This window comes from Lynx canadensis, chromosome D2 (genome assembly GCF_007474595.2).
Source record: "Lynx canadensis isolate LIC74 chromosome D2, mLynCan4.pri.v2, whole genome shotgun sequence".
In the NCBI taxonomy this organism is placed as follows: domain Eukaryota; kingdom Metazoa; phylum Chordata; class Mammalia; order Carnivora; family Felidae; genus Lynx; species Lynx canadensis.
The window spans coordinates 75,630,774-75,648,060 of record NC_044313.2 but is presented as its reverse complement, the minus strand read 5'-3'; the positions used below and the strand labels follow the sequence as shown (position 1 = coordinate 75,648,060).

Genomic DNA, 17,287 nt, shown 5'->3' with positions numbered 1-17,287 from the left:
TGCTCGCATGCCGTCTCTCAAATTAAAAAAAAAATAAAATTACATTCCCTTTTTAAAAGTGTATTTAAAATAAAGACATAAAACCACCTAGCTCCCGTATTGCCAACCCACCAAATTGTAGGTTTACCACTGTAGTGTATTTTAGACTTGTGTATTTGTAAAGCCAATAAAGAAGTCGAGATAAAACATCAAACTACCACAACAAAAGGAAACGTACCTTATAAATCTATTGAAAAGGAAGACAGTGCTCCGGATGACTCGTGCGGTCCGTGATTCTTCATGCTGAGATCTAGAGAGATTTAAGCCGTCATCCATGTGACCTTCATGATGCATAATAGCCTGTACAAATGCAAAAGAACCCTGCCATTACTCCCACCATCTCCGTTCTAAACATCTCCATCTAAGAAGATGCACACTTGAAAGGCGAGCCGTAACAATAACGGTTCATACTTACAGTGAGCCAGACATGGTTTTATGTGCAACTATTCAGATTTATAATGAAAACTATGCTGTGAGGTGTGTTTTTTTTTTAAGTTTATTTTTATTTATTTTGAGAGAGAGAGCAAGTGGGGGAGGGGTAGACAGAGAGAGAGGGAGACAGAGTCCCAAGCAGGCTCCATGTTATCAGCACAGAATCGGAGGCGGGACTCGAACTCACAAACTGTCGCATCGTGACCTGAGCCAAAATCAAGAAGTGGATGCTTACCTGACTGGGCCACCCAGGTGCCCCTTGAGTTGCATGATTTATAATAACTCATTCAAGTGGTGTATACTTTTTTAATATTATATATATATATATATACTTATATACATACTTATACATATACTTATATATATGAACACTTTTTTTTTGCATTTACCACTTAAGTATTTAGAATGGCAAAATAATACCTGAAGTTTCTACTGATTTCCTGAAGGAAACTTATTTCTGTCTTTACAAAAATGTGTCTGCATGTTATCGTTTCTACCCATATTTTTCCCATAACCATATATCATAGTCAACTGTTAAGAAAAGATACAAGGAAAATCTGATACTAGACTAGAACTCTTAGAAAGTAATATCTGAGTTAAGAATTTTTCTTCATTCACTCTGTTCCTGATGATTTGTGCAATCATATTTTGAACTTTAACCTTTCTGGTGAATGTTGTGGTATAAATAACACAGGATGCAGTGTAGCAAATCCGGTAAAATCACTATTATAAATTAAAATAAAAAGCCCTGCATGAAACTCATCTCCAGTATCACAAGCAGTGTAGTATTTATCCTTAAGAGTAGTAGTAATTAGAAGGAAGCATGGGGTAGGGGGGGAGGGGTGGCAGAAAGTGTTCCTAAAATCTGTAGCTTTGAGTTTTCAAGAACCCACATTAAAAGAGTTTTTTTTTTAAAGTAAAATTTTAATTATATATTTGATTTACCCCAATGTATCCAAAATATTATGTCAATATGTAATAAACAGAACAAACCTGTTCACGAAGTATTTAACATTCTTCTTTGCCTTCAAAATCCAGGATACTTAGAGTATCCCGATTTAGATACCAAACTGTTAGTGAAAATACTTGATTTGTTTCAGAATTGATGACATTTACAGTTGGAAGAGTACATTCACATACCTAAGCTGTTCCAAACATGCACAAAAATTCTCTAATAACTTAATTAGGCATAAGCTTTTAAGTTTAAATTAATTAAAATCACAACAAAAAATTCAGTTCCTGTAGCTCTAGCCACATTCAAGCACCAAATAGCCACATGTGGCTAAGAACTGCTGACTTGGACAGCATAGCCCCAGACCGAATTTCAAATTTATGGCAATTACAAGGGACAAAGGCAATGGGAAAAAATAATTCAGAGACATTTAGAACACGGGACATTCTACAACTGGCCTAGATTCTTAGTCAATGATAAAAACAAGAGAGGAAGTACAAAAAAATGCATGAACATTGACTGGATCCTGATATGAAATGAGATATAAAAGACATTCTGCGGGGCGCCTGGGTGGCGCAGTCGGTGAAGCATCCGACTTCAGCCAGGTCACGATCTCGCGGTCTGGGAGTTCGAGCCCCGCGTCGGGCTCTGGGCTGATGGCTCAGAGCCTGGAGCCTGTTTCCGATTCTGTGTCTCCCTCTCTCTCTGCCCCTCCCCCGTTCATGCTCTGTCTCTCTCTGTCCCAAAAATAAATAAAAAACGTTGAAAAAAAAAATTAAAAAAATAAATAAATAAAAGACATTCTGGGACAAGAGAAGAAATATGAATACAAACAGGATATTAGATGATATAATGGAATTCTCATTATTTATTAGGTACAAGAATGGTATTACTGATGTGTGTGTGTGTGTGTGTGTGTGTCTATATGTATATATACACATATGCATATGAATAAATGCATTTAAATTTATGAGCCTTGCTCAAAGACCTCAAAGACAAGAGATGATCTCATCACAAAGATCATATGGGTCTACAAGAGAGTTGTCCCTGGCTTTCCATCCAAAGCTCTAAGTTAGGAGAGAGATGACTTAAGCCCAACTCAATCAAAGCAGAATCAGCCTCCAACCTCACTGGTCACTCCAAAGAGATCACAATAACCCTAAAAAATCCATTCTGGAATGTAGATATGTTATGATTAGTAAGTCTATTGGAAATAAAGATTTCTGCCCCACTACAGTCTTTCCAACATCTCACATCTGTAGAAATAATATTTGTGGTGTTATTTGGTTCTGTGTAAAATTATGACATATGAACAATTTAGTACTATAGTACTAAAGGAGCTCACAAATAGTGTGGGATGGAGAGCTGGAAGGTGAGAGGAAGAACAGAGAGAAAGACAGAGACAGAAGAGGACAGGGGAGGGGAGAGGAGGAGAGAGGAGAGGGGAGGGGTCGAGACAGGAAGGGAGGGGAGAGGAAGGGAGAGGTACCCTAGTAAACGAAATAGCACAGGACCACATGTAAAATTTAATAAGTTATACATAAATACTATGAAAACATAAAGGAAGGCACAGGAGATAAACTGCGACTTTCAAGAAGAACTTTTGAAAATCTTTAAACTTAACCCCTGCAGGACAGATAGAAATTGGGTGGAGAAAAAAAAGTTTTAAAGGGCATTCCAACCATAGTTGACGCTTGAACAACATAGGTTTGAGCTACGCAGGTCCGCTTACACATGGCTTTTTTTCAATAAATACAGTACAGTACTGTAAATATATTTTCTCTTAGGATTTTCTTAATATTTTCTTTTCTCTAGCTTATTTTATTGTAAGAATACAGTATGTAATACATATAACACACAAAATGTGTTAATTATTTAAGTTATTGGTGAACCTTCCCATCAACAGTAGGCTACTAGTAAAGTTTTAGGGGAGTCAAAAGTTAAACACAGACTTTGACTGTGGGTTGGTGCCCCTAGTCCCATGTTGCTCAAGGGTCAACTGTGTTTGCAAAAGCACAGTTGTGTATAACCCAAATTGTGTGTGTTTGTTGGCTTTTTATTGAAGTATAGTTGACAAACATAGCATATCAATTTCATGTGTACAAAATGAAAGTCAACCTTCTGGATGGAAGAAGGTATTCGCAAACCATATAACTGACAAGGGATTAATATCCTATATACATAAAGAGCTCATACAAAGCAATAGCAACAACAACAAAAATATAATCTGATTCAAAAAACGGGTAGAGGATCTGAATTGACATTTTTTTTTTCAAAGCCATGATTTTTTGAGAAACAAGGAATGTGGTACAACTGGTGGGCTGAGAAAACCAAAGACGATGCCCAGACATTGGACAATGAATAGGTGAATGGGGCACGGATGAGATAAGAGGCAGGTCAGGAAGGGTAGCCTATCACTATCAAGAAGCATAGTACTTGTCTTATGAGAAACAGACTGTCAGCAGAGGACTAAACCGTAACAGTGTATGAGCTCTCCTGCTTTCTAGAAATACAACTCAGGCAGGAACAGGGAGAACAGAGTGAAGTAGGTAGACTATGCTAGAATCCAGAAAAGAGTGTATTTCTTCACTTGATATTTAAAGTCGTTATGTAACATCTGGCATTGTTCACCCCACAAAAACCAAAGAGATTATTATGGTGGGATTTGACCTTTTGCGTGTAAATAGTGTTTTGCAGGTGGCCCACAGTGTTAGCTACCTCTTACCTTCTGTTGGTGTTTTATTGTCACAAAAAATGATGGCTATAAATCGCATTTTTATGTAATCTTACCTTACGTTGTATGGATCCCATTCTCACTGATTTCACATCCACAGACTGGTAAGTAAGCCACAGGCCTGTATTTATATGTTGAATATAGCATACTGAGTCTCCATATTTTATTTCTGATGTTCCCATGCCATCGACTTCTTTTCTCACCCCTACATCCAATTTTTCCTAAGGAGAGAGAGAGAGAAAAAAAAAAAAAAAGATAAGCAAATGTTGTAAAAATACTAGTTTATATTGAAAGAACTTTGCCTTACTGTAAATATGTCCCTTGAAATATTCAGCCCTCTGACATCCTTTAAAATACTAATGGTCAAATATTCCATTCCAGCAGTTCAAGCTGTACTGAAAATTGAAGTAGGAAGTTATAAAGATAAACATACCCTGAATTATTCATAATAATAGAACATTATTTTGGCTATAACATTTTATATTGCTTAATGGCAAACTCCAAACCAGAGATCTTAAAATTAGTAGCTTAGGCTTCATGTTCTTTCCAGACTATTTTTTCATCGTTGATGGTTAGCAGCATATATTTAGAAGAACAGAAAATCCTGTTTTGAGTTCAATCTCTGCTACTTACTACCTCTGTGACCTTAGGATAACTTAATTAAACATTATAAGCCTTGGGTTTCTCATCTGTAAAGAAAGACAACAAAAGTATCTTCCCCGCACCATAGTATCAGACAGCATGAGCTAATGCATGTAAAGTTTTCAGCCCAGCTCCTGGGATAAAATAAACACTTACCTAAATTTTAATGATTCTGACCATGAAAATGGTATTGATAATGCTGACACGGATATTGCTGAGGATGTTAATACCAGTGATGGATTCTTTTGAACTGATCAAAGCTATAATTCAGTTTCCACAAGGGCCACTTCCAACGTGGACCATGGAAGTATTCACTCCCCTAGGGCTACGAGGGTAAGCGCCCTGTGCCATGAAGGAACAGCCGATCCTCTGACACCAACTAAATATATAAGTCCCTATTTCTTTTAATGCTTCCTTCTTCACCATGCACTTTCAGTTTTCCCTCCCATGCTTAATTCTGGTCTTCAGGCACATGTGAGGTCTTGAAGTTCTGTATAGTCCTTAAAATAACAGCAAAATAATCTAATCCTCTTTTGGTTGCTGGATCTCCTTTTGTCGTTCCTTATTCTTCTCTTTGGTCTAACTTTTGTTGATAAATTTAACTTTCATCTATGCCTTTCCTTATTCAACTTTCAAAATAGTTACACAAATGTTTTTGGAGACTAGTTTGAGGTAATAGTTACACAATTAGTTGAAAATTACTAATAGTTACACAAATGTTTTTGAACATTAGGTTGGAGTAAACTTTATGGCTGTTATACAGAAAGGAATACTTCAAATAAAAATAATTCAAAACAAAGTTCTAATAAGATTTTTTCATGTGATCTGCACATTGTACTAATAACTCTAAGATGATTATGAACACTCCAACAATTGGAAATTAAAATGAATTGAAATTCCTAATACAAAAGGTCATGTAAGAAAATGAATACAATTATATGTTAAGTTGATTTAACCATTATGCAAATAACTTGAAACACTATTCCAAGAATCTGCAATAAAACAGATAATTAAGCTATTCCAATTTCATTCTATCAAACAAGATAAACTACTAACCTACTTGCTCCAACCCTATCAATGGGAAAATTAAATTCTAGGGGAAAATATAACAATGTAATTATCTCCTCAAAATAAAACAATGAGCCTCTAACATTCTAACTTTCTTGTTTTTTGTTGTTGTTTTGTTTTTTTGTTTTTTATCCAAGGGAGTTAGTTGGTAGCCTACTTTACAGACTGTGGATTGTGTTTTGAGAAGTCACAATTACTAATTGTAAAGTTATGCTTCGTTTGCTTTTTATTAAATAGTTCACATCTCTCTCTGAATTAGTTTTAACCATGGTACGTCATGTAGAGTGTCTTAGTGACTATCTCTGAGCCTCAGGTCAGGCAAGAATAGCTAAAATAACATTAGAAAAAAGTAAAGTGATTATTTGCTGTATGAAAGAATAAACGCCATTCATGCTCCTTCTTTCTTTTATTTCCTGTCATTTTCTGTAACTCAGACTTAGGGGGAAGGAGAAATTCAGGTAAAAATAATCCAGATGCTTTGAACAACTATAAGAAGAGGCAAAACATGAGTCAAGAATATGACAGCTACTAAAAGCACCTAACATAAAACTAGCCTGTTTTACTAGAAATAAGGTATCCAGGTTAGACAAGTAATAATTTTACTAATACTCTGCATTCACTCAACACATGTTATTTTTTTTTAATTATTCTGGCTTTGGGAAATGATAGAGTAGTGGAGTTGGACTAATCCTCCCAGAGAGAACAATTGTAAAATTTAGAAGACATACTTTCCAGAATCTATCTGAAGATCCTTAAGAGGGATCAAAAGCAGGGAGAAATCGGAGAATATTTTTCTCTCTAAAGAAAAATAGTACCCATGTGATTTTTTTAAAGCTGCCTTTTGGGATGCCTGGGTGGCTCCTCTGATTAAGCATCTGACCCTTGATTTTGGCTCAGGTCATGATCTCACAATTGAGATCAAGCCCTGTGTAGGGCAGTCCCGCATAGGGCTCCATGCTGAGAGCATAGAGCCTGCTTGGGATTCTCTCTCTGTCTGTCTGTCTGTCTGTCTGTCTGTCTCTCTCTCTCTCTCTCTCTCTCTCTCTCTCAAAAATAAATAAACTTTAAAGGCTGCCTTTTGCCTTGGGACATACCCTGCCCAATCTGCTTGCAGCTCATGTGGAAGGAATCTGCTGCTTTACTGGCTTGAGATATCAGAGAACACATCATAAGGCTCACAAGCAGCTGGAAAATTAGATGAGCTAAATCCTGTAGTGAAAAGGTATCTGCAAAGTCTGCTTATAAAATTCACCCAAATTCTTGCTGACCACTAAACTGCCCTGCAGAATGAAAGCAGATGAAAGCTGATGTAACTGTGCAAAAATACAAGCAACTGCCCACTGCAAAACAGAGCACAAAACTGGAGTTTCAGTCCAACAGGGTTAACTGCCTGCTGAAACTAAAATCACTCTTCAGGGGGGGAAAAAAAGCCTTAACAAAATTCAGAGTCTCTATAACCTACCATTTCTAATACCCAATAGATACTGTCAAAAATTAGTATATGTGAAACACAAGAAAAAGGATCATACTAAATTAAGAAAACAAAACCACTGTGACCCATACCAAAGAAAACAGAATAACGATAGGGAATAGAAATGATGCACAGATAGCCCTTACAATTAGCAGACAAGGACTTTATTTTTTGTTAATTTATTTTAGGGGGAAGGAGGCAGAGGGAGAGAGAGAATCTTAAGCAGGCTCCCCGCTCAGCGCGGGAGCCCAATGCAGGGCTCGACCCCACCACCGTGAGATCGTGACCTGAATCGAAATCAAGACTCAGATGCTCAACCTACTGAGCCACCCAGGCAACCCAGCAGACAAACTCTTCAAAGTGACCATTGTAAATATAAAATATGTTCAGTGACATAAAGGAAAATATACACATAATGAATAAAATGATGGGACTCTCAGGTGAAGAAATATAAACTACATAAAATGAAATATAATAGCAAAATGAAAACAGTAATTGAAATATAAAATTAATTGGATCAGCTTAACATCAAATTGGAATTACTAAGGAGACAATGAAGTTGAAAGCAGGTTAGTAGAAATTTTCCAATCTCAAGATCAGATTGCTTTTATTTATTTATTTATTTATTTATTTATTTATTTATTTATGTTTTAAATATTTATTTATTTTGGGGAGAACACAAGCAGGGACAGGGGAGAGAGAGGGGGACAGAGGATTCAAAGCAGGCTCTGTGGCTCTACACTGACAGGCTGACTGCAGCGAGCCTCATGTGGGGTTCAAACTCATGAACCGTGAGATCATGACCTAGGCCAATGGTGGGTGCTCAATCAACTGAGCTACCCAGGCACCCCAATATCAGAATGCTTTTAAAAGCACTCTGACATAATAAGTACTTTGCCATTAGGTAAAAACTTTCCTCAAAAGACCAGATAAAGATTTAATTCCCATACCTTCTGCATTTAATTGAGGAAGTGTTTAGATCCTATTATTTTAGCATTCATTAACATCCATACATTTTTAAATAGTCTAATTTTCCATCCTATAAAGAATAATCTTGAGATCTGAGGACCATAAAAAAATGCTCAGAAAGAAAACAACTTTTTTTGACACAGTCTAGAGTTATTGAAAAGGATTCTATTTTTACTGTTAGTTGATCTTTTGGACATTTTCTCTTGTGATTCATGGACAACCATAACTCACAATACTTTAACCAGAGAGAGATACTGGCACTTCACTGAAATTACTTCTCAACTGCCTTCTTTCCCATTGACTATTAATTAGTTTTTCAAGGGCATGAATTATATGTCTGGTTCCTTCACCTCAGTGGCCCATATCCCAGGAGCAGAACAGTCCCTGCAAATCCTAGATTCTCAACAAAGATTTACTAAATTAATAAATGAATTTTTGGGAAAAAAAAAGCGCATACCCCTTCAGAAACTATTCCCAAGTCTAACATTCAAATAATTCCACTTACGAATGCTTAGAAAACGTGATTTCCTAATGAATACCAAAAGAGTTTTAGAAGTAAAAAAGATCAGCGTGAAAAATATTAAGTGACATTTTGGCATTGGGCATATGAAATTGACTAGTAAAGCCAAAACTATTTGTGATCAACTGTCCATATGAAGTGATATACAGGCATTACATATACCAAATGAGGCCCATTAAGAAATTTAAGCTAGTCATGCAGGATTATGTTCTCATTATATGAACCAGGTAGTTCAGTGAGATTCTTCCAATCACACCATCCTTAACTCCATCCAAATTATTCTACCAAGTGGCTGATAGGAAGGAAAATAAAAAAAGGCCTTTATCCTCAGAGGACGGTGTGTTTGTTTTTGTAACAGCCAGTTCTCCGTTAAACAAATAATCGTTAAAGTTAGGAAAACTAAAAGCTCAACGTCAAAATATATATATACCCTTTTGCTTTTATATGGTGCCATACTTAAACATAAAAGGGTTGGTCACTGAAAAATGTGAATCTAAAAATGTAACGGGGTCAGAGAAATTACTGGAACCGATATGCCAGGCCAAGCTCGGTCCATCCAAGGCAGGTGTATAAAAAATACATAGCTTTCTTTGTCCCTGGTGTTTGTTTAGAAATCTCACGAAGATACACTGGTGGGTGTGTTTGTAGAGAGAAAGGCCTTAAAACATTTCTTGTGCTGGAAGGATCTTTGAGGGGTTTCCCTCGCGGCAAACAAGGTCACAGTGCCTTAGAAGTCCTCTAATATCTTGGATAAACCCCACCCCTTGAGGGTGGGCTGGGCCAGTGTGTATGATGGGATAGCACTTGTGATTAGATTATGTTCTATGGGGGCGCCTGGGTGGCGCAGTCGGTTAAGCGTCCGACTTCAGCCAGGTCACGATCTCGCGGTCCGGGAGTTCGAGCCCCGCGTCAGGCTCCGGGCTGATGGCTCGGAGCCTGGAGCCTGTTTCCGATTCTGTGTCTCCCTCTCTCTCTGCCCCTCCCCCGTTCATGCTCTGTCTCTCTCTGTCCGAAAAATAAATAAACGTAGATTATGTTCTATGGCAAAGGTGAGATGATCTTGCAGATGTAATTAAAGTCTGTATTGAATTGACTGTGAACAAATACTATGGGTGAGTGACAGTGAATCAGGTGAACCCTTTAAAGAAGGCTTAGGCTTTCCCTAAGCAGCTAGGGCCCATGGCGTTCCATCCCAATCATGATCTTTCTTTCCAGCCACTTGCGTTACGGACTCTAGGCTTACTTGGCCAGCCCTCACAATCTCATAAAGCAAATCCACATGATAAAAATCCCTTAATATACACATGTCTCACGCTGGCTCCGCTTCTCTGGTTGAACTTTGACTGCTACACCTTATCTTAACCACAAAAGGTTTCAGTGAGCTCATTCTTGTGCAGATTGCCACTAGAAAGAATCAGCATAAAAACTATTACTGAATTTCTCTATTTTCTGTAAAATTATAGTTGGCATTATTTTCTATTATGCTATCAAACATTGTTGAAAAAGGTAACTGAAAAAGTTTATTTTGAATTTAATCCTGATTAGATACAAAATCCATCTCCATAACTTTGCATAACTATTTTGATAAGAAAAAAAATTCTCCACTTTGTTTTTATATTTTAGATAATCAATCCCTAAACAACCCTAATAGTCAGACTATTCCAAGTGAGCAACATATATTTTCTACCTGCCATTATTATATTATTATTATTATTATTATTATTATTATATCTTTAATTTTCTTATTAAAGAGGGTTTTAGTTTTAGTATTTGCATCCAAAATCTGGAGCTGTCACACAACTCACCCAAGCCACTGTTTCCTATCTGCATAATGAAGATTAAAAATAATGGGGTTCCTGGGTGGCTCAGTTGATTGAGCATCGGGTTCTTGATTTCAGCTCAGGTCGTGATCTCAGGGTCGTGGGATCAACTCCCCCAAGAGAGATGCTCTCTATCTTTCCCCCTGCCCCTCTCCCCCTACCCCCTCTCCCCTGCTCTTGCTCTCTCTCTCTCTAAATAAGACATTAATTAAAACATTAAAATGAAAAATTAAAATGAAAAGAGTATCTAAGCTTCATAGGCTTGATCTAGGATTAAACAAGATAATTCACTTAAGGTGCTTAGTACACTACTTGGCATATAATAAGTTATTAGCTATTATACTTATTTTCATTGCAGAAGTGTGCATGTTTTAAAACATCTTAAAAATTTTTTGAACTAAGAATAAAAAATTCCAAGTAAAAATGACATAATAAAAGCTACATCCCGAAAATGTTTTGTTCTTTCTATTTCTGCCATTTGATCCATAATCATTAACCTCAATGGCAGCCTTATTTGAGGTTAGTATTCCATCATATATACACCTTTAAGTGTCTTTATTTCAAAGACCAGGGGCCATGTTCAAATGTAGAAATGAACACAGGGATGAGAGAATCAATTTACACTATTTTCTCTAAAATCTTGACAATATAAAAAATACTTTATTTTAAAAATAATTTCATCTATAATTAAAGACTTTTTATTCTGTTTTAGTTGGTTGTAAATTCAATGCTTCTTTATCATGTAAATGCACAACAATTTTCATCATAGATTTTAATTACTTTTTCATTTTTTTAATGTTTATTTATTTTTGAAGGAGTGAGAAGACAAAGTGTGAGCAGGGTAGGGGCAGGGAGAGAGCCACAGAATCCAAAGCAGAATCTAGGCTCTGAGCTGTCAGCACAGAGCCCAACACGGGGCTCGAACTCATGAACCGCGAGATCATGACCTGAGCCAAAGTCAGATGCCTAAACAAGTGAGCCACTCAGGCACCCCAAGGATTTCTTTAAGTAAAAAAAAATAAATAAATAATTTTTTTAAGTTACATTACGATTTGCTTTTTATTTTAACTCAACAATATTATGATGGATATTTTTCCAGATCTGTATATTCTAATAGCTAATACCACTTACCTATCAACTATATTTATTGAATATCTGAGTCTTTTCCAAGCTTTTGCCATAACAAAGAATGATGAAACTTACCTGCACAGGTTTTATTTTATTTCAGTAAAACAATCCCCCCACTAAAAACAATTAAATTACAGACTTCATGTATCCTACCAGTGGTTTTTCTCTTTATTTCCTCTTGTATCTCCTATAGGTTTTGCTTACTGAATATTAATACTATGTCATTTTATTTGGTATAAAGATTTGGTAACTGTTTACATCCTCAGTGAATTCTGCTCTTTGATACTAGGAAGTATCCTTCTTTTTTTCACTCAACGCTTTCATTGCCTGAATTTCTCCTCATCTGATATTAAATCAGACATCCTGCTTTGTTCTGGTTTGTATTTTCTTGGTATTCAATTAACCATCTTGTAATTTACAAACTTTCCAGATAAAATTGTTCTAGAAGTGTCTCATTATGTCAGCATTATTTATACTTCATGATCCAATATGAAATTGTTTTAAATCGTAATTTTAGCCCATTTTTATGTAATGATAAGGCAAATACACTGAGTCTCCACCTGTCAACATTTTAGATTTTCTATTTTTACGTTCATTTGTTTTCTAATTGTTTGCTACATGGCCTATGGCCTTTGTTGACTGTGGGTTTCTGTGGCTATGCACAGCCTATTCTTTCTGCCTTGTCCTCTTTCTTTTTTTAATTTTTTTAAATGTCTATTCATTTTTCAGAGAGAGAGAGTGTGTGTGCGATGCTGGGGAGAGGCAGAGAAAGACAAGGGGACAGAGGATCCAGAGCAAGCTCTCTGCTGTCAGCAGAGAGCCTGTGTGGGGCTCCAACTCATGAACCGTGAAATCATGACTTGATCTGAAGCTGGATGCCTAACCAACTGAGCCATCCAAGCGCCCCTGCCTTGTCCTCTTTCTACTGGACTGTTCTGTGCACACTAAGAATGGTAGTATTTTCCTCTTTTTTTTTTTCCACCAAATTCCCTCTTTTCCACCACCTTATTTTAGTAAATTTCATTATACTTTAGTGTTTGCCTTTTCCCTGTTAAATATCTTATACTTCCATTACCTGATTTTTCAATTAAAAAAAATATTCTTTGCCCTTATGTGTTATGGGAGGCAATCAGCGCGCCTCTTTTTCACTTTTTCTCTTTTGCCTCTAATTTTTGTTCGATTTTTGCTTTGCAAATGCTACAGTGTGGAAAACTTTTCCAGTGTCTTTCACTGCGATATGACTGCTCAGGTTCTTCTACTTCTCTGGGATTTTATTTTGCTAAATTAGATTTTGCTAGCATGTCATGTGTTCACTTTAGTTTTTCTCATTTTCTACAATAAAGCTGTATGTCATTGTAATAGGTACCGTCTTTTTTTACTTAAAAGAGCTTCTACCATCAGATAACTGATCCCTCTTTAGTGAGCTGATTTTTTGTCTTTTTCTGACTGTGGTGTGATCAGTGGATAAACCAGCACCCTCCCCCTCTTCTGCTGAGTTAGGCTTGAGGAAGAAGCCCCTCAACACCAAGCTCATTCACAATGAGATCAACTGTGCTTCCCAACTACGGAGACAAGGAGCAACTGTCCACCAGAGGTCCACAAGACACAGTTTTCAGAGCCCTTTGTGGGGCCCATACAACAAATACACAGACGCGGGTCCTGTCTGAGACTGTCCATTCAGGTTTAGCAGTTTTGTCTATTTTTCACCACACGGAATAGCTATCTACACTGCCGTCTCTCCCAGCTACAACAGGGGCATCAGGTTCTACATCTCTGCAACAAAACTAACCAGTAATCAGCCCCATTCCTACCATTATGCTCAAGTTTCATCCTTCATTCACTGAAGGACAGAAATATATGATAAAAATGAACACAATAGGTGCTCGGCATTGGTCAATTGAACATGTGATTTTTCACCCATTCCTGAGACTCCTCACCGTTCAGGACATTTGTTCTTTTGCTGAACCATGACTAGGAATCCACTGCATTGTGGGGCTGATCAGTTGGGGACCAGCCATGAGGTACTGAGGGGCCCAGCTGTGCTGGAGCACCAGCATTCCACCTTGACTTTGATGCACATGTATTTTTTTTTCTATTTTACTCATCATCTGGTTCAAAGGGATTCTCATTAGAGATCTAAAGAGTTTTCTAGGACGTCTTGTTCCTACAAATGATTCAAAAGACATAAGAAGAAAGATCCGCATAGAAGAGCAGATGTGTAAATAAATGTGTCTTTGAGGAAAAAGTTTTGATGTGTTTTACCATCATATTGTTATATGACAACAGCACGAGGTTTGTGCTAACTGTGCCTAAGTCTAAGAAAACAAACAAGCCCGAAGAATGCGTTTTATGTAAACAACCAAAGAACTATAAACCAGGTGAGACACGTGAGCAGAGTTTTACTGAAAGGAATGGACAGAAGAGGAACTGGAAATTTAGAAAGACATGTAAAATGTTCTTACATCATTTCTTTTTTTGCATTTCTAACACTGAAAGAAATGTGATGGGAATATACTGACACGTAACCCGAAATTATATTTTCTGTCTTACCTTGGAAGATCGGAAGGTAAATGCTGTTGACTTTACATCAGCCTTTTCTTTGTCCATGAGTAGAAGGTTTTTGTCTTCCATGAGACTCAAGTACTTTCCTGTTGTGACATGGCGTAGTCGGAAGGGCTGGCCCCATCTTATGTGGCTTCCACTCCACCTGACAAACACAGTTAAGACTTGATCCAACAGCATCCACAATCACAGGAGAAAAAGCAATTAAAATGTATGTGTCGGACATTGAAATTTGCTTTGAATATATTGCCTAATGTTCTCAAAACTCTTAGGATGTTGGTGGTATTAATTTCATTACACAAATAACAAAATGGTTATCCAGAATGATTAACTAACAGTCAATGTTACATACCTAAAAGTAAATAGGAGTGAAATTTAACTCTAGGACTTCACCTTTAAGTAAATAGGACACCAACCACACTACCTACTACTCTATGCAAAGATGACTAAGGACTTATGTTCCAAGTTAACATCTAATCGTGAGTCACAGATACAGAAATTATGATAGAAATTTTAAGTTTAAATAATACTTTAGATTCGCTAGCTCAAAAACTTTTGTTGGAAAAATAAAACTTTTGTTGGATTCGCACAGACTTGAAAAACAGTGGTAATTTAGTCAACGCTTAAGTCTGATTAATTGGAGCTCATATATACAAAGTACATACTTGAAAAAAGAAACCTATTCCTAGACATTGAATTTTAATAATGTGAAACAGTTATATCATTAAAAACTCATCAGCAAAAAGGACAAACCGAGAAAAGAATTCTAAAAAGGTCAAGAGAGAAAAAAGCAAAACACAATAATCGGAACATGCAAACTAAGGTTGCAGAAAAAAGGCAAAAAGCAAAATTATGATCATTAAAACCTGCTTTTAGAAATAACTTTCAGACAGGGTCGAAAAGAAAACTCAAGATGCAGACCATCCTTGTTTTGCACAGTGCTGTGTCAGCTGAGTCGTGTGTATCTGAACCTTGGACTCACGAAAGTAAGGTAGGGAAACAAGGCTCTGATATGCAAGACGTTCAGTTAATATGGTGATGTGCAAAGAAAGACAGTCTCTTATCATTGACAAGAAGTATGCTGACAATCAAATAATGTTTTAAAGAACTAAAAGTAAATGAATGACAGCAATTACCATGCATATAAATTCAAAAGGAGATAGTGATGGTAAAGTTGCTATTAAACAAATTAGAACTCAAGGCAAAAAACATAAAGGGGATACCGTCATGTACTTTATAAAGAGAAAAAATGTAACTCTAAAAAGAATGTTTGTGGGGTGCCTGGGTGGCTCAGTTGGTTGAACGTCCGACTTCGGCTCGGATCATGATCTTGCGGTTCATGAGTTTGAGCCCCATGTTGGGTTCTGTGCTGACAGCTCAGAGCCCAGAACCTGCTTCGGATTCTGTTTCTCCCTCTCTCTCTGCCCCTACCCTGCTAGTACTCTCCCTCTCTTTCAAAAATAAAATAAATAAAAACATTAAAATACATACACATATACATAAAATGTATGTCATGAAGCTTCCCATGTCAATGGAAAAAAGAAAACAAAACAAAAGAAACAGAGATAATGATTTATAAAGACAATTACACTGGAAGCTTTTTATCACTATGTATTAAATCAAAAAGAGAAAAATTATAGAAATGAAGGATTTCTATATGATTGAATTAATCAATAAGCTTACTTTAATATAGGGTCATTACAAAGGTCACCAAAAATTATAAGGTTTTTTCCTATTCTACAAATTGAGAATACTTTTTTCAAATTTGCCAATCTTAGTAAACTCTAAGTCAATTTTATGCTGTTTTTCTAACCTAGATTTTTGGCTTCAAATATTGGCAGGGAAAACTAACAGTAGAAAGATATTGTGATAAGGTCATTATTACACGGATTTGTTTATAAAGAGAATTTGGACAATCCACCAACTAAATTAATAACCACGTACCAATAAATCCTACTAATAACACAGTATTGTTAAAAATGAAATTAGGGACGCCTGGGTGGCTCAGTCGGTTAAGTGTCCAACTTCCGCTCAGGTCACCATCTCACAGCTGTGAGTTTAAGCCCTGCGTTGGGCTCTGTGCTGAGAGCTCGGACCCTGGAGCCTGCTTCAGATTCTGTGTCTCCCTCTCTCTCTCTCTGCCCCTCCCCCTCTCATGTTCTGACTCTCAAAAATAAACATTTTTTTTAAATGCAATTAAAGTTCGGTTACCAACAACAGAATATTAAATCATTTCTAGTCTGGTAAATAGACCAGCTCTGTTCATTCCCTTCTTATAAAATTAAGTATATCCTTGGCAGATGCTTTGGAAAACACAATTATTTTTAATATTCATTTCCATTATTTGAAGAAGCATCTGAATGCTTTTCTAAGCAATGACTCATCTTAATTACCATAAAAAATTCATTTTCAAAATAGTCCCAAATTTTGACAAAGTAATACTCTGCAACAGAACTTCTAGAAGGTATTCTGGATATTATGTGCGAATCTACTGACTAGGGCACATATTTACAAGCACTCCTTTCAAGTCACCAAGAGGATTATGTCAGGGATGGAATGAATTGGGACAATCACTGGCAAAACTCTGTAAAGTCTAAGCACATTTTCTCTAGCTTCAAGCCACTCAAATTAGCTGGCCTGCAATGCCCATGGCCCAGAAGAAAAGAGGAAAAGCCTAGGAGAATCAAGGGGGCAAGACAATATTTAGTAAAAACTGAAAATAGGAATAGTAACATTAAAGCAATTTCCTATGGTAACATAGCAGAAACCTGTTCCCTATGTCTTATCTACATTTACCTGAAATGACTTCAAAGGAACGGGGAGTATTTGGTCATTCCTCACGACACATCCATCTTTGATTTTTGTGGGGTTTTTGTGATAGACAAGAAAGCCAAATGTGAAGGACACATAAGGCATATTTTTCATTGTAGTGATCATTCCCACTACAGAA

The 17,287-nt window shown here is 36.7% G+C and overlaps 1 protein-coding gene across 6 annotated transcripts in view; it reads right to left on the bottom strand.

Moving 5' to 3' along the window:
- RYR2 (ryanodine receptor 2) overlaps positions 1-17,287 on the bottom strand; it is a 767,906-nt gene that overhangs the window by 386,593 nt on the left and 364,026 nt on the right. For all 6 annotated transcript variants that reach the window (XM_030335594.1, XM_030335595.1, XM_030335590.1 and 3 more), the window contains exons 12-14: positions 14,326-14,482; positions 4,214-4,378; positions 218-339 (exon numbers count right to left, since the gene is read on the bottom strand). In XM_030335594.1, coding sequence (XP_030191454.1) covers positions 218-339; positions 4,214-4,378; positions 14,326-14,482 — 444 coding nt within the window. The remainder of the gene's footprint in view (positions 1-217; positions 340-4,213; positions 4,379-14,325; positions 14,483-17,287) is intronic.